At 38.5% G+C, this 19,130-nt stretch overlaps 1 protein-coding gene across 3 annotated transcripts in view; it reads right to left on the bottom strand.

Moving 5' to 3' along the window:
* Window positions 1-145: 145 nt before the first annotated feature.
* The window catches only part of GAD1 (glutamate decarboxylase 1), a 184,682-nt gene continuing 165,697 nt past the window's right edge, over window positions 146-19,130 (bottom strand). For all 3 annotated transcript variants that reach the window (XM_077447979.1, XM_077447980.1, XM_077447978.1), the window contains 5 exons: window positions 16,175-16,253; window positions 12,991-13,140; window positions 12,067-12,174; window positions 11,452-11,541; window positions 146-6,654 (listed from right to left, as the gene is read on the bottom strand). In XM_077447979.1, the coding sequence (XP_077304105.1) occupies window positions 6,481-6,654; window positions 11,452-11,541; window positions 12,067-12,174; window positions 12,991-13,140; window positions 16,175-16,253 (601 nt within the window). In that variant the 3' untranslated portion in view covers window positions 146-6,480. The remainder of the gene's footprint in view (window positions 6,655-11,451; window positions 11,542-12,066; window positions 12,175-12,990; window positions 13,141-16,174; window positions 16,254-19,130) is intronic.

The following is a 19,130-nucleotide window of genomic DNA, read 5'->3' as shown; positions in this document are numbered from 1 at the left end:
TACCTAGGTTCTCTCTGGAAATAGGAACATCTCTGCTAATACAGGCAAATTGGTGGCTCTAATGTGTATCTAATGTAGTAAGCAATATACATGGTAAATCCAGTGTTTGTATCTATAAATAACAAAATCAAAACTAAAACAAATATTTTTGTGGGTTTTAACATAGAATTTTATTGAAAAATTAAAACTGCATTGCATATCATTTTAATAGTTAAACATTTATTTTTAAGTCACAGGATAGCAAGAGTTCATTGATCACACCACAACCATATCTCTCACTTACCACACATACTGTGCCCTGACAAAACCAAATATGGCAGTGTAACTATTGCTACGATCCCTGACGTTCCTCCTGAGACAACATGGACTTCTGTCTGTTATCAGCCTGTAAGTGTGCCTTCGTCTACATGGATACTCTGCCTTTTCCAACACATTGGTTTAAATGCCAAAAAGGAGCATGTTTGTTATCCTGACTAGTCATTAGTGGAAATTCTGGTATTTTTTTGTGGTTGTACCATAATTATTGCCAAGCCCAACATATTCTTCTGTAAAGGGACACATAAAAACTTATCAAGGCTGAAATTAGGCAAGTTCTATAATTGACACAAAAATATTTACCCCATAAAATAGTATACAAAGGTTCTTAAAAGTGATACTTTTCTTTTAGTTACAGATAGTGTAGAAAGGGATTATAACACCTGATGTTTTTGTCTGTGACCCATGTCAGGGAGATTTATCCCCTTTTTTTGTCCTGTTTTTCATTATCACCAAAATAGAAAGTGAAAGAAAACCTTAAATTCTAGGTTGTCACTAGAACAGGAATAGAGGGGAAATCTTCCAATAAGGACACTAGTTCTGGTGACCTTGGTGACAACCAGGGATTTCCCTCATTTTAGAGGGATTTCCACTCACTTTCTGTTTTTGCTATAGGACAGGAAGTGCAGTGAAATCTCTCTTATGGGAGATGGCAAGGGAAACCTGGCAGGGGTTATAACTGTCCCCTACTATATCATAAAATTAAAAAAAAAAATGCCTTTAGTTCTACTTTAATATGTGCTACAGAAATCAACAGACTCACTGTGTATGAGCTGGGAAGTCAATTTTATTTGTTTTAAGCCCATAGGTGTACAATAGCCAACAACAGGGGGGATTATTAAGACAAACATGGGCTATGCCAGTACATACAAACAAGCCATATTTTGTAAATTATATGTTAAAGGAAACCTGTACTGAAAAAAATATAGGGGTGTCTTTTAAGCCTGTCTGAGTTTTATAAATGCACCATATATAAATGCACCATATATGACATGTTGGTCAGTATTTGTGTCACTTTGCCATTAGCAACCAATAATTTCCGATGCAATGGTCACCAAAAGTTCTCCCTATAGGAAATTTTATATGTAGGGCCCACTTTTGTCAATTTTTCAATGTTCAATAGGAACCACTAGTAACATTTCATGGTAATATTACATGTTTAAATAGATATCCCAAGCCCACAATGGCTGCTTTTAGAGCTTGTAGATGATACATATACATAGAAAAGTAAAAGCAGCCAAGATCTGGGCAGACTGTAGGGCTGGATCTTTGATCTGTACATATCTCCACATATTTCCATTTGGACTCATGGCCCTCAACTTGTCCCCTCTCTCCCCAACTATCCAAGGCTGTTCATAATTGAATCCTCTTTGAAACTGGGGGTCTGTAGTACATTAAGGCAAAAATAATAGTGCAGTAAACCATAACAAGTAATAAAAGTTAAATGTGATTACACTAAACTGAAATCTGATTGGCTTCTTTGGGTTACTGCACATTACACATCATTACAGCTCTTTAAACTGATTTATCAAATTTGCAAGCATATTTTAGCACCCCACCAATGATAACAACTTTCTAAAATACTTATATATATATATTTTTTTTATTTTGCTTCTTTATCGTCATTAAATAGTTGCTACAGACTGATGAATCCACTTAAACAAAAAATCATATTGTATTACTTTTTTTCTACATTGGCACTTAATCTGTACAAGTTTTATAGTTTATATGTATAGAACCACTGTGTACTTTCATCTAACAGGAAAGTATTACTGAGCTCTGTGTGAATGAGAATGTAACAAATCATTTTGACAAGATACGAAACGACTGACACACGATTGTCACAACCAGTAAAACTTCAGGAGACATTTGACACTTGTGAATTTACAACACACAACGCAGTTTGATGGGAGGAAGGCTAGGTAATGGTAAAAACAGGATGATCGTGTATCGCTCCATTAATAGTGTTTGTAACTGGCTGATAAGACTGATAACATCAGTACAAATGGCAATCAAAAGATTGTACTAACATTTAGTTTGGATTTATATGTATTGCCCATTAAGAAAAAAAAATAAAAAGTGCCAAAAATTAATGTTACGATGAAAATGAAATGAATCTCGAATAATCATAAGAGTGGGCAATGCCATTAGACATGATAAATGTGGGCAAATTTAAAAACTGTACATAGTTGTAAAGACATAGGAAAGTGGAAAAACAAAGTGCACTAAAATAACAATAAACTGAAGGAACATTTATGAATATTAATCTGTTTATTGATTTATAGACCAATTTCTGCTTTTGCTTTCCGTACACATTTAATTCCAAATAACTAGTGCTAGTGGGCTTCATTTATCAATGTGTCTTAAGGTGATCAGCCACATTAAAGACTAGTTGTACAACCTATCCAAATGATTGATCTAACCAACTGTATCTAAGAAATGTTGACATGAGCATGGTGTTCTCTGTATGCATTTATGTTTTGCACTTACATATTGCTATGTATTGCTTCCAGGTTTGGATGAGTGGGTGACTTGAAAGGTGACAAAATAGGATATTAGGTTTCCTTTTTAATTATTTCTCAATGAAAATATATGATCACACTTTAGCAATAGAGACAAACTGATGCATGCACAACTAGCAACAGGGAAGAATTGTACAATATTCAGACCTGCCTACCAGTCAGCTTCTCTATTTCCTTCTTAGTGCAGTTTTAGAAAGGGAGAATCTTATAAGACAATATGCGTAGGTCTCATTTACAATTCTTCCCTCAGACAGATCGATAAATGAGGTACAGAGGTTGGATATACTAACGGTAAATAGACTGTGCACTTTGCAAGTGCAGCTACAGTCATTTTCCCGAAAGCTTAGTAAAGGTTTTTACATCATCCAATCATGTGCAAGCAAACATGCTGTTTTATTATTTTCCTTGCATCTGCTTGGGTATTCTTTATAAAGTAAAGCTTTACCAGATTTACTAAGCTCTGGGGGAAATTAGTGCAACTGCACTTCCAAAGTACACAGTCTATTTGACTTGAGTAAATCCACCCCATAGTGTTTTTATTTTCAAATATATATTTTAGCTGGGAGCAACAGTCTACTTCAGTGCGATACCACTGTAGTGGTGTCATGCACTGAAAGAAACCAACATGGAAACTCAAACATGTACATGTCTGATTGATCAAGACTTGGCGACTCTGGTAACTCAATGGGGAAGTTTAACAAAGGGAAGTGTCAATTAAACATATATAACAAACTGATATAACTATTGTTTACAAAGTGCTGTTGCCCACAGTAACCTAATCAAAATTAACTTATTGCTCATCTGATGTCAGTAAGAATAAATCTAATTGCATAATTAGTACTTGCTCTTTGCACTGCCTTATTGAATAAGCTTGGGAATATAAACAGTGGTTTGTTATTATGTCTAATGTTACTGTGTACCATTGTCTTAAGCAAATACTTTTTTCTAATTTGGTTGAAAAGTTTGCTACCGGGAATCCTGCCAGTAATATTACTTCTGAACAATGCTGCTGCTAATTGCAAAGCAGGAGCTTATTGTTGTAAGCCTACTGTCCACACTCATTCAAAAAGCCATTGAACCTATTTGATAGATGTGACAGGCAGCCCGATAGCCAACTGAATGAGTGCACGTGGCTGGCTGACAATGCTGCTGCTAGATGTGAGGCAGTGGCTTAGTGTTGTCAGTAATGACAGGAAGTGCTGTTATAAGCATGAAGTCCAGATGAGAAACTTTGCAACAGATTTACGGAGAAATACTGGAAATTTGTTTTTTTTAGCTTACATTGCAGAAAGGTCCCCAACTTCAATTCCTATGTCATTACAACCAAGCAACATCATTTGCGTTTACCCTGATAACCATTTTAGATGCAGAAACTCTTAATAAAGCAAAAAAGGTTATATTTTCAGTGTGGAAATTCAGTATCAGTACAGGCCTGTGTTATTCAAAGACAAACAAATAAAAATGTAATTCTATGGTTTTAAAGTGCTAGGGTAGTAAATATATATATTTATGAGCCTACATACTAGATTTTTCAAAGGGGGGGGGGGGCATTATTTAAAATTACTTACCCCCTTAATGCAAATGGGCATGAATAAGTGTTAAATCTTTGATAAATCTAGGTATATATTTAATATTTCCAAACTACATTTCAGGGCACTAGATTATAGATACAGGATCAACTATATGTTTTTTTTTTAGTTTTCTTTGGCTCACAAAGACACAAAATTACAATAAACATTATTTAGAACTTACCTCAATAATATATACTATATATTTATATATATATAAATAGAATACAATACAAATGGAAGAAAATACAAGACACCTCTTTAACATGGTAAATCTCTGCATATAAATAAGCAAGAATCTTCATCATACTTATGTTCTAACAGTTAAATTGCTGTAAAACTATGACATTTATTCCCAGCTCACAAAATTGTCTGACAATAATGTACACAATCTACACAAAAGAATTCCTAGAAATACAGCAAGAATATATCTTTTACAAGGACTGTGCTACCATGACCCCCAAGATACTAAGACGGGGATACACAACTATCTACTGGTTAATGCTTTTTAGATTGGTTAGGTTATGGGGAAACAGCTTTGAGGAGTTTAAATGCTGCAAGGCAGGATTCCATCCATTTAGACTGCTTTGTTGTGTCTACTTGCATACAGACGGGTTTACCCAACAAGGCAAGTGAAACAATGAGCAGTGAGTAATGATAACGCAAAAGGCAGTAGCATCCAACAACTACTGAGATTGCTCTTCATGATATCTAGTTTTACTGTACACGGATTTATAAAAAAATGGTTTCTGATTAGTTGCCACGGCCAAATTTAACTTGTATATCATCACTGATCTTTGCTGCAGCATTGTATTTTCTGGATACAGCATGACTGATATATGTATGGCTATACTTGTAAAAAACTTGGCAGAAGAGTTAACCAAACCGTGTGGACAACTCAGTGGATACAAATATGCCATAAAGAGATACCACAATTCCGTCACCAGGCTCACACGCAGAAGTAAGTTCAAATATATTCTTGCATATGAGTTGTAGCACCTTATGTATCATGTGTCTGTGCTCCATAACAATACTAATACAGACCTTTTTTTTATAATTATAAACATTGTTGGGGCTGCTTTAGGTTAAGTGAATTTTAGGCCTTGCAAATCCCAATGCAGCAAGGCCTAAAACAGGCAAAAATTCCCTAAACCCTGTTCTTAAACAGCTGCCTTTGTTGTTAGCTACATTCTAACCAAAACCTAACCATAAAGCTATTTTAAGGGATGATTTGTAAAATTGTAATGGATGCTAACATTTTCATTAAAAATTAGTCAATTTTGCTTGCAGGACAATTTGACAAAGATATTCATATCTCAATAAATTTACCCAGGAAAATTCATATCTAATAATCCTCCATGCCTCCCAACTCCCCTTCCAGCCAATGCAGTGTATAATAATTCATGGCTAACTAATAATATATTGAATGTCCTCTTTGAGTTTGGAAAACCATTATTTCTTCTTATCCTTCCCGGAATTCCAGGATCTCATATGAAGATAAATATCTTCTCTTCCTCCAATCCACCATTCTCCACCTATATTTCTGTTGCGTCACATCCATTCTCCATTTGTGCTGCCTTTGAGGGGTTTGATACTTGAAATTGTCTCAAAAAATATAGGAATGGTTGTAAGGAGTTTAACTGCCATTCAGCAATCTAGGAATCCTGCCCTGGCAGCATTTACATGTATAAGGAATGGTCTATGTTACCTATGTCAAGGGCCGGCCCTGTACATACTGCAAATATTTACACACAGACATACAAGTGATTACAGATTACAACAGTTACAGTTACCGTGGGTTTGTATGCTTCTGACAACCTTAACAGATACATTTATATAAGGATTCACTGTACACAAGTTAGATATTACTATTTGTGCTTGAATGATGTACATATACTGTTCTGTATTCTACATTTGTTAAGGTGCCAGAGGAGAACCGTACTGAGGGGATCGTCTTAAGATTTCTGTTCTGTTTTCATTCACAAAAAAATATATATATAACTAGTAGTCAAACAACTGGGAGGTGGGATCATTTTCTCCAACACAGAGGGGGTTAACTGTACATGGCACAACTATTACAATTCTTGCCCAAGCCTTTCAATTTCATCCACCAAAAAGTCGATGTCAGATTTGGTGGCTGCTGGGTTTGAGATGACCATCCGGAAGAAGTTGGCTTTGTCCCCTTGTGGTTGATATCCGACCATTGTTGTCCCAGACTCCATCATAAACGCTTTTATCTTTGGAGCAACCTTAAACAAATTACAATAAAAGTCACACACAGGTTTTAAGCATAAATAAAGGCAACACACTAAGACACTGCAGATCATTTGTATAAGGAATTTTCACACTAATGACCTTCAGTATTAAATAAGGCAATGTCTGACGGTTTGGGACAGACTAAATGCGACTAAATAGTACGCCTCTCTGACATCTCCATTACCACCTCTTGGGGGCTTCCCCAGGGTTTCGCCAGCAGAAGTTATTGGTTTCTTCTGCTACTAGGGAGCAGATGAAGATAAATTCTGTGCTAAATTTTTCCCTCAGGGTAAACTCTTATTGTTCACTGTTCTGCGATCTTCTTATGGGTCTTTTCCACTAGCAGACTGGAGACATAGACAAATGAGGTATTTCTTTAGTAAGTTGGTACCTAAGTTGTGTTTGCAGGATGACTTTTCCCTATTTGAGTATTTGTGTCTATGTGGGTTAAACTCTCAGATTCTAGGCATCTCCTAAATGTAGTGCACTACTCCCTTGGGAGCTGCAAAGTTGTTCATTACCTCTATGTTAACAGGCTCCATTCTTCCTCCCCATGCAAAGTTTTACACACACTAGACAGTCTTTATATTCTGTAAAGCTTTATTCTTGAGCTTGAGTGGACGTTACAATTGTGTAGAGGATACGAGTTGCCTGTTTTAATTCTGGTTCCTGACTCTGATCCTGCGTACTTCCCTTTCATGAACTGACCACTATAACTCTGAATAATACTGTGAGTTTTAGATTCCAAGCCTAACCACCTAATTCCTTGACTCTTGCAATCAGCCCAATGTCAGTTCTGGAAAGTGTCTCTCACTAGGTCCTTGGGCACATAGCAAGTTTACAGATAAGCACCACTGGGTTGCACTCCCTTTGCTCACTCCCATCGACAGTCCATGTTTCCCATAAAAGGTCGATCCCAGTTTCCTCTGTACACCTACTTCCTCCTCCACATGGTCCGGCACATCCCCAGCTGGGACACCTGGTTTCTCCAATGTCTGTTGGGGTTATCCAGCGCTGGGGTTTCTGAACCCCTAGGCCTTCAAACCCACTCCTGCTATCCAGCACCGGGGTCTCTGAACCCCCATGCCTTCAAGCCTGCTCCTGCTGCCCTCTCTACATCTTGGGTTCTCTCCTCCTCCTTCTTCTCTGGAAGCATGTGACCCCCCAGCTTATATGCAAGTCCTGCCCCTGCCCCTGCCAACACAATTTAATGATTGGTCCAGAGCTCTTCACAAAAGCTGCCTGCCACTCCAGTCCCAAATCTTGCCTTCCTTCCAGAACATTTCCACTGAAAGGCTGAGTGGACTTCCTTGAGCCAGAGTGTAGGTGGCCACACCCCCTCTATTCTAGCACTCCCCTCTCCCAAATAAACAACCGGTCCTAAAAAAGTGCAAGGCCCTGGCCAAATTTACCTATCACTATTTACAAAAAAAACCTAAATGGGATGGGGGCTACATTAACGTACAAACTCATCCTTAGTACACAATCGGGGTCTGTCCCGTATTACATCAGGGAATGAGAAAGGGAACTTGGACTGGAATTTACCCCAACTCAAATTCAGAAAATAATTAAAATGACTCATACGTCCTACATTAGTACTCACATCCAGGAGACATGCTATAAATTTCTGATAAGGGGGTACAAAACCCCTCCCACTTGGCCCAGATGTTTCCCAATACCAACACCAACTGCTGGTGGGGCTGTGGCCAAAGGGGTACATTCATTCAGCTATGGAATTCATGTCCTATGATTAAACTGTTCTGGGAGGCAACTACCCCCATGGATTTAAAAAATGGCCCTTAGATCCTTCAACCCCACTCCCCCAAAATTCCTGTTTCACGATGTCTGTCTCCTACTCTATTAAATCATATATGAAGAATGTCACCACCATTTGTTAAATGCAGCAAAATCCTTAATCTCTAGATTTTGGAAACAGACTAGAATTCCTTCATTACCTGATTTGAAAAGGGATGTGAATGATATACGTTGGAGCCACAGAGTTAAAATTCAACAGAATACATTCAGGGATGTATGAATGGATAGGATGTAGTACACCAATGAGATACCTGATGTGTAGCCACCCTGGCGGTATGATTATATCAGATTTTTGCATCTCAAAGTGGTACTTTTTTGCCTAGAAATTTGGCTTTTTATATTGTAGGCCTGTAATTCTTAGGAATAACACACTTAAATTTGTCCAAACAAGTCTAGTACACATCCTGGGTATGATAAAGTTTGAAACACGAAATCATAAATTCCAATGGGGTATCGCTCGATTCTGCAAGTGTTCTAATTTACTATCCCTGTTCTCTAGCTGGTCTAAAACCACTTTTGATGTAAAGGGACACTTTTTTGTTGCCGTGGACAATCTCAAGTTTCCAGGCAGAAAGAACAGTATACATAATATACAAGTGCAGGCAGGGCACTGGACAAAGCACTAGGGACAAAACGGAGGTGAAATGATTTGATACAGTAATGTGATCTCTAAGATTACTGTGTACTGTATGTGTTATGTTTTTTTGTACTTCTTGAATTTGCCATCGGGCTCCGCCCCCATGGGTCGCGACACTCACAGGGAATGGAGCCCAGCACACAGAGCATCGGGCGGGGGACACAGGCCACAGACACAGCACGGGGGGGTGGGGGTGTGCATCGCAGGATCCTGGTGACAAGGTAAGTAACCTGGACCAGAATTCTGCAATGCATTCCGAGTGTGGCTCGGGGATGCCGCTAATGGTATTGAAATTTAACCCCGAGCCACACTCAAGATTACCGTCAGGGATGTTAAATGTTTATTTCTTTGTCATGAAGTGACCCCACTCACTCTGCACACCAGGTTTAGCATCCCCCTCTCCTTTTTTCTTTTTGTCCGGATACGTTTTGCAGCCTTCAACCCCCGAATTTTGACTGCAAGTTTTAATGGCTGTTCATGTATCCATGTGTCGTATTATGTATGACACCCTTTGATTGCTTCTGCATCTTGACTGCCCCCCCTTCTTAAAAGCATATTTGTCATTATGCATGGGGGGACTACTCCTCCTGTTGGATGGCTCCCTATCTTTGGAACTCTGGCACCTTAGAAATTTCGTGTCATCTTATATAGTAGCCATGTTTTTTATTTTTTTCATTGTGATTGTAATTTTGTATTCATAACTTTTTTCTGTTAATTTATATATTTTTTCTTGTATTGTTTTGTTCAAATTTAAATAAAAAATGATTATAAAAAAAAAAGGCAAAGGGGGTTGATTTACTAAAACTGGAGTGTGCAAAATCTGGTACAGCTCTGCACAGAAACCAATCAGCTTCTAGGTTTTTTGTCAAAGCTTTATTGAACAAGCTGACATTAGAAACTGATTGGCTACCATGCACAGCTACTGTACACCAGATTTTACAGTCTTCAGCTTTAGAAAATCATCCCCAATGTCTATTCATACTGCTATGTCCCTATATGCTGACAGCAACAGTATGCCCGTGGGGAAATTCCATTACTTAGCCATTTATTTTTCTCCACCATAACTGGCTCCTGGATTCCAGGTGGAAAGTCAAGGACTCCATGTTCCACTTGGTTTATTTAACCTCCCTGGCGGTACCATTATTTCGGATTTTAGGTGCTAAAAGCGGTACCATTATTTTGCATGAAAATTTGGCGTTTTATATTGTAGTCCTGCAATTCTTAGGAATAACTCTCTTAAATCTGTCCAAACCAGAGTCTAGCAGACATCCCAGGTATGATAAAGTTTGAAAAATTAAATCATAAATTATAATATAATAAATAATTATAAATAATTGTACCAAATAATAATATAACAATAATAAAAATTATTCAATAATGTAATCTAATCAAAAACACTGAAATTTGCTCAGTTGCAGAATTGTCACTGTCATTACTTTTCAGTATTTGATGACGGATCTCCCCACAAATCGCTATCGCTCAATTCTGCGAGTCATTCTAATTTATTATCGCTGTTTTCTAGCTGGTCTAAAATCATTTTTGATGTAAAGGGACAGTTTTGGTTGCTATGGACAATCTCCAGTTTCCAGGCATAAAGAACAGTTTTTACAATATAAAACTGCATGCAGGACACTGGGCAGACCACTAGGGACAACGGGGATGTGAAATATTTACATACAGCAATGTAATCTGTAAGATTACATTATACTGTATGTATACTGTTTATTTCACTTTTTGAATTTGGCGCCGATCTCCGTGCCCGTGCGTCGCAACGCTCGCAGGGCACGGAGATCGCCGATGTGATAGATCGAGCGAGGCACGGCTCGCTCGTACAGCGAGGAGACATCGCTGGATTCGAAGGAGAAGGTAAGGAAACCTCCTCCTGGATCCAGCGACGCTGTCCCGAGTCTGACTCGGGGATACCGCTTTTGGTATGAAAAATCCACCCCGAGTCAGACTCGGGAATACCGTCAGGGGGGTTAAACTGGAGCGAAAAGGAAGAATCCATTTGTTGTTTAAATTCTCTCTATAGTCGTGAAAATATGCAGAACCCTTTATAATGGCCACAACAGGTATGCAGATCCAGGAACTCTAATGCAGAGATATCAACAACAGAGAACCCCAAGAGATTTAGGAAATTGCTTGGTCGCTTACTTCTCCAGCATTTCCATTTGCGAGTGGGCTGAACCATTTTTGTATTTTGTGGCATTCTGTCAGTTAATTAATTAATATATTATTGGTTTAAGAACCACATCTACATCCATACCATCTATCTATGCATTTTACAGTGGTGTGTAAACTGTTGCAATGCCTTATTGCAGATTTGATCATTTCTCACCTTATGTAATTTCTCTTGCCTTTCTTCACAGTGAGGGATCCCCCGAAGACTTGGAGGGATATACCAGAAGCAAACATTTGTGTGCTCAGGCTGGAAAATATATAGACATGTTATAGTTTTACACAAAGTAACACGACAGTATGGTGTATTAGGGCTCATGCACATGGGCATATATTCGCCCATGTAGGGTAAATAGACTGGAATATTTTGGTTTATGGGAGCTAATGGTGCCGCGTACATTACCTAGAAGCATGAATGTGTGAAGGTGGCCATATGCAGGTATAAGGCCCTACTCTTGCATGTGGCATATGCAAGCAGATGCAATGTCCCGATTGCAGGTAGTATGTGTTTTGGACATTGCCTCTGTGTGTGCAAGTCATTTTATGCAAGTAGTAACACATAACTACATGCAGCCACCTTCACCCATTTATGCCTACGGTTGGCTCTACACAGCACAAGGAGCCCCCAAGGGCAGTCATTGGATTGTTAGTTCTTTGGGAAATTGTTAGATATTGGGGAAACACTGTTTGAGCAGTATTGTTACATATTATATAGTCAGATGTTACTTATATGTGATGTGATTGTTCCTGTTTACTGGACTATTGAGATACTGACCTCTCCTTTGAAGACCATCTCAAAGTCTTCTCGATTGCTGACCCTTTGGTATAAATATTCTGAGAGCTCCAAACATTTGTTGATCTGTTGCTCAAAACCTTCAGTGCCCTGTTTGAAAAAGAAAGACATATCAAATCAATATCCTGTTTTTATTTGTCCTTAACTGAACATGCAGGAGATGGTGGTGTAGCATTACTATTGTTATTATTATTATGATAATTTTAGACATATTTCATTTTAGATGTATTTCTCATAGAGGATTATTACCATTAAATTGAATTTCAGGCCTCGTTCACACTTGCATACCACAGTGTACACTTATGCAAGGGCAGTGTTTACCTACCTAGGGATGTTAGCTATGTTTAGGGCCATGCGGGTGTCAGATTTGGAACAGGGGATGTGTCTGTGTATCTGCTGCACCCAATTGACATGAATGCCTGCATGGAGATGCCAGTGCTCTGTGACCAAGCCCCAGTGATAGGGTTTAGCATACTATGGGTTTGATTTACTGAAAGAAAATTAACTGCAAACTTTGCAAGTGGAGATGCACTCTGCAAAGTGCAGTTGCACCATAGTTTAGTAAATGAGAGGAAGATCTGCTGACTTCCATTATGCAATCATGTGCAAGCAAAAATGCTGTTTTTTTATTTGTCTTGCATGTGATTGGGTATTCTTTGCACAGTAAAGCGTTGCCTCATTTACTAATCTCTGGAGCAACTACACTTGCAAAGTGCGCAGTCTATTAGCCTTTGGTATATCATCCCCTATGTACGTGGACTTTTGTTTGCTGCATGAAGATTATGTGTCAAAAATAGGCCAAAGTTTGTGTTTAGGACTTTATGAGTTAGCCATAAGAAGTGTTGTGCATGTCTTCTTCTTGGTGTCCTGTGTCCCAGCTAAACCCCTGAAAATCACTTTATATACCTTTGCTTTCCACATGAGCCAGAATTTAAATATATCTACATGGCGACCACATTGTATTGCTTTATCTCCTGTGTCGTATGATATGTCGTACTGCTTGTCTTGTTGGAAGAGATATCCTGCGCACATCTGGTTGCATCCTTGAAGAATACCCTAGTGAATAAAAAAAAATAGGAAGGACAATCGTTAGTATTATTAATATGACTCACGTTGCAATCAAGTAAGTTACTAATTATTTTAGGTAAAGTCAGTTTGCTAAAGAATGAAAATTAAAGTGTAGCCAACATTGATAACCACTAAAAGTGCTATAAATGTGTTATCAAAGTAAACACAGATAACTGTATTGTCTCCCTTTTTTATTGTAAAACACTGCATACACTGTTGGCGCTATATAAATCCTGTATGATAATAATAATAAAAGTTATTTTATGTATTTTAAGACTTTGGTAACACCACAGAGGTGTGGTCAATTGTGTGCATTCTTTTTTGCACATTGCTGTATGTCGCATTTGGGGCAGACCATTTATTTCATAGGGCTGCTCTATGTGTTATCAATGCACAAAAAAGATGGCTGCACCATTTTAAAAATTGCACTGCAACAAAGCGCATGTTACTACGGTACCATATGTATTGGCATAAGTGAAAAGGCACACATTAGTAAGATGTGTGGGGTACCATTCAGAACTCATGGTACTGTCATACATCTGTAAAACAGCAGCGCATTTTGAGCACTGCGGGAAAATATGTGATCGCCTGTGTTCCGCAATGCAACAAGTGTGAACAAAGTCTAATGCTGTACACACGGTCGGACTTTCTGACGGAAAAGGTCAGATCGAATTATGTTGTGGGAAAATCCGATCATGTGTGGGCTCTATCTGACTTTTTCCGTTGGAAATCCAGACGGAAAAAGTTTGAGAGCTGGATCTAAAATTTTCCGACAACAAAATCCGATCTGACTTTTTCCGATCGTTTGTAGAGAATTCCGACAGACAAAGTGCCATGCATGCTCAGATTAAATTACGAGATCAAAGCTATTGGCTTCTAACCTCTACGTAGTCCCGTCGTATGCAATGAATGTCACCTCGTTCCGAATGTCTGATTTTCTGACAACTTTGTCCGACCGTGTGTATGCAACACAAGTTTCGGGCAAAACCTGTGGGATAAAATCCGACGGGTTTTGTGGTCGGAATGTCTGACCGTGTGTACAAGGTCTTATAAAGTTAGAAAAGTTAAAAGTTAAAACGTTTGTTGGCTTTTTTTGTTTTATTCAATTAATGAACCTAACAAAACCATTCATGTAAAATGTCTGAAATTGTCAACCCCAAATATTAGAGCCCTGTTCATTTTAAGTTTAAGAGTACAGTAATTGCTGATCAGTACCAACCAGAGCCTCAGATGTCACCTTAAGTCTGACAGTTGCTGGTCTGTCAACTGTGTTACCTAACACACTCTGGGGATTTCATTAAGATAATCTACAACATTTTTTAGAATTTAATTGTGCCTCCTGTTGGAAACAGTTACATAAATTTGGGGCAAACACCAGCATTGGTCATGCAGAAGTACACTGAGGCCAGGGTGTCCATACGGACACCCTGTTCTCAGTGCAGTGGAGCTTCCTGTCTTCCACTGCAGTTGTTACACAAATCGCGCAGCAGCTGAAGAGTTTTGTAGCTGGGTGGACAGAGCCTGAGGCACTAGTTTTTTATCAGGTCAGGTGATTACAAGTGTTTGTGGGGAGTTAGCTAGTTTCTTAGGCTGCCCAGAAGAGAAGGGGATAACTAAAGCTTAGCATTTTCCCAGGCATTCTGGGCTCTGCCCTCCATCCTGTCTTGTAAATAAATACGGGGAAGGTCCTGCTCCAGTGCTCTTTTGCCATGGCATGGACCAGAAATGAGAGAAAGATGAAACCCACAGCAACTCGCAAGCCCCTCAAGGGAGAACACCTGAGCCAGGTCACAAAACTTTAAGAACTCTTACCCTGGGAAGGTATGCACTGGGCAGCCTACTGTTAGAGAGTTGGGAAGAGATGTTGCAGAATGTTTGTTATGCTGCTGGGCTGTACTAACAAGATGTTCAGTAAAGTCTGATCAATTGTGTCATGCCTGTTCTGAAGCTATTACAAAAGGGATGTATGGAGGTACATAGCGTATCTAAAAGAACAAGGCCTAGAAGTAAGTATGTGGGTGAAGAGGAAGGAATGGAAGGCCATCACAAAGCGTTATTTCAGCAGAGAAGTTGGCGGGAAGTGTGTGGTTGCTCACTTCTAAGCCAGGGTAAGCCTAGTCCTGGGCATTAATGTGTGCATACACAAGAAGAGTTGCCCCCATGAGAAATAGGCCCTGCCCACAAGCTCCCCTTGTGATTTACAGCAGGCAGTAGCCAACAGACAGTCTGCTATTGACTATGGAATCTGCCCACTGCCTGCTGCCAATCACAAGGGGAGACCTGATAGAAAACTAGTCCCTCAGCTTCAACATCAGGCTCTGCCTACTGTCAATGCAAATGGCCGCTAGGAGACTGTTGGCTATGAAGCCAACAGGTAGTGAGGAGAGCGGGTAGTAGCAAAAAACAAACTGTTAACACGGCATACATACATACCGCCATAGAAAATGGGAGACAGCAAGGGGGACCAACTTTAAGTTTGCATACAGAGACAGACAAAGTGGTTGTCTCGGTATGCAAACTTAAAGTTGGTCCCCCTTGCTGTCTCCCATTTTCTATGGCGGTATGTATGTTTGACATTAGGTGACTCTGACATTAATGTGTCAGGTTCAGATAGATACCAGCTGGATAAAAGAGAAATACGTGGCTGCATAATTCCAAGTGTTACTGGTTACAGATGTCCTCTTACTTTTCCATTAGTCCTCTTAATTTTTCTTTGCATGCAGGTTTATGAGGATATTTTTCTGTGCTTCTGGGTAGGACTTTAACCTGTTAACACATTAAACAACCTTCAAGGGCTCCAGTGTGCAGGCTGAGGCTGTAGAGGGCTTGCAAACAGAGCAACACATGAGCCAGTGAACATACTAATCTGCATTTTTTGATTACTCTAGAGACAGAATCTTCTAGAAAAATATGAGTACCACGACAAAAAAAATTAGAGACACTCTGCAGCATTTCCTGATTTAAGGACCTAATTTTCTGAAATAGTTAATTTTAAATGATTTCATCGGACTTAGCATTTTACCTTTTCCTTTATGAGAATTGCAGAACATTGAAGTAATACACCCATCATTTTGTGAGGATTCCAGGTGACAGAGTCAGCTCTAGAGTACAGAACAGACGGGAGTCAATAATTTTACACCAATAAAGAAATAAAGGGTATACATTTTTACAGATGATTTTTGGTAAATGCTTCAGGAAAAGAAAACCACAAAAGAAAACAAGTCAAACAAAGCAGCAAATTACAGTAAAACAGCATAAACATCTATGTCTGAGGCATTTGGTTACATAATAGTAAGCATTACCACAACAGGTACTGACCATTCACAATAAGCTTGTTGCAAAAAGTAGAGGATAATAATACATCATAACTAAGGTAACAAACAGTGGAAATTATGAATCAATAGGTTTTGGAGGTCAAGGTTTGGACAGAGGATACACATGCTTCCCATGGGAGATCTTACCGAATTCGATGTAAGTGCCCCTAAGCTCATATGTTGTTCTATAGAGGGGAAGTTATTATTTACCAAGTGCATCCATTCCACAAGAGTAGGGGGTATTTTCATTACATGGTAAGCAGTATAAGTTGTTTAGTGAAAAAATAGTTAAAGCTTGAATGAGTTTCTTGGAACGTGAATTAAGAGGGAGGTCATTGAGGATTCTGAATAGATAGACGTTAAGGTCACAGACATTAAGTAGAACCAAAGTTGTCTCCAGAGGCTTTGTGACTGCAGACCAGACTGTGCAAACAAAAGTGTGCTTTTCCAAAGCATGAATAAAGTCAGCATTGGGCCCACATCCCACAAAGCATCCAATAGGAAAAGGAGTCAGTATGTAGGATCAGGTTCCAACACTTCTCATTGACATAGTGGTCATCTAGTACTTTTTGTCAGAATTAATGATGAGCAATATTTAGAGATCAACCCAGTCTCATTTCTCTGACCCAGCATTTTCTCAAGGGTCATCTTTCACACCAAATCTGGTTTGACAGGAAATATTGAGTAGAGAAGCAATTCGGTTAAATCACATGAAATTATTTGGAGATATAGACCAATCATCCAAGGGGAAAAGCCAAGAAATCTAAAAGTATTTTAAGAGAGGAGGTAATCAAAGAGATCCAGGGGTTCTGTGGGATTTTCTTCCCTATGCACAAGGTTATGTTGGCTTTCATAAGTTAAAACCACAAAATTGTCACCTGATGGGAGAAACCAATCAGGCAGAGAAAAAAATTGAAAAACAGGGAAGGCAACCCCTGCTGGTTCCTGTGGAAGTGAGATCATTGTCAATAGCACTTGTGGAACCTGTAAGTTCCAATGAAATATGATTCAGATAGAATTGATGCATTTGAAGTAGCTTGTAATAAAGAAGGAATTTAGATAAGACATACAGAAATGTCTTAAAAAATAGTATTTTTAGAAGGCCCAAAAGATCTAAGGGCAAGTTTAACCATTGCTTGGTTTTCATTTAAAGAGGTTTAATAATGGTGACAAGTGTTTTCCAGATAGGTATAAGGGGGGAGTTGGATGAGGGAATAGTATAGCTTAGTTAAGTGCTTCATTAAAGTTGGCTAGACGTAGACCACTCAGCTGAGTTTTACATTAGAGTACATTAGAGTCTTTAGTAGAATAAGAAAATATGTAGCAAAAAACAGCTTTTACTTTTGTTCAGATGCAGTAAGAACAATGAAAGCTGATTGTTGATAAGTGCATAAGGAACTGCAGCTTAACTTTAATGCAAATCACCTAAATACAAAATGTGCCCTGTCCTCAAGATCATCTTGTGTTATTGGGCTCTTATGCATGTCTACGTGATTACAAATATACAAGCACTTTAAAATGTCCAGTAAAACAGAGTTTCAGCAAAACAGCTAATTGTTCAGTTTAAATAATAAAACTGTCTATAAATACAATGTTTTAAAAATTGAAAGTATAGCACTATATCCATACGCTATATAACAAATTACGGTAAGTGCACGTGACTAAAAATAGCAAAAATAAATGTGAAAAGAATATTCAAAAGTTGAAGTGAATGTCATACAAGTGCAGAGAGTAAAGGAACAGTTCTTGGAGAAGAGATACTGTATAAATAGCATGATCTTGAACAAGTTATAATGAAAGTAGCATCTTGAGACAGTGAGAGTCTGTTGAGAAAGACAGATTAAAATAATTCTGATATGGATAGGTTAAGTGGGTCATTTACCACTACAGTGCATATTCTGTTCAACATCAGGCCATCAAATTTTTAAAAGATATTGCGGTTTAAAAAAAAAAGATAAATTATTGGGATCTCTTTTAACAGACATACCAGTTATTTTCTACAGGGGAGCACCATCCTTGAAAAATAGAATAACCCCCAATTGATCCCCCGTCAAACCTCTGTTTTTTCAAGGTATTAAAGGTTTTTACCCTTGCCCCAAATGTGCGGTTTGCCAACTCATTAAATTTAAAGACAAACAATGGTGTCCTTTCAATACCAACTGTCCTGAGGTTTATGATATACAGTCCTTTATAACATGTAATATGTAACATTAAAAATACATGATCCAATGTCCCTGTGGCTCACAATGTGTGGGGAGTACTACCCGTGTGTTACAGACACAATTAAAGCAGTAGTAAACCACTGTTTTTTTAACCTGCACGGGAATTATAAAATGTGCTAGTATACATTGCATTATGCAAAATACCATAATAACCATCCGTCAGGGAATATTTTTATGGCCATAGATAAATTCTCCCCACATTGGCGAAGGAGCTTTACTAAAAGGGAAATTTCTCATCTTGAGACGTGATGGATATATAACCTAAAACATACAAATGATTTGACTTAAATGTTGACTAGGATGTGAATACGTTTATTAACCACAATTAATAGCGGTTCTGGGTCCATCATAATGGAGATATGGATTAGCCATAAAGTGGGAATCGAGTTTTTGATTTTGCTGCATATATTTTTCTTCACACCAAGGCTTTTCATATCTGTTT

This window comes from Lithobates pipiens, unplaced genomic scaffold, assembly GCF_037356315.1.
Source record: "Lithobates pipiens isolate NorthernLeopardFrog02 unplaced genomic scaffold, aLitPip1_a1.2 Scaffold_22, whole genome shotgun sequence".
Taxonomy (NCBI): domain Eukaryota; kingdom Metazoa; phylum Chordata; class Amphibia; order Anura; family Ranidae; genus Lithobates; species Lithobates pipiens.
The sequence above is the reverse complement of the archived record's forward strand: the minus strand, read 5'-3'. Positions and strand labels throughout refer to the sequence as shown.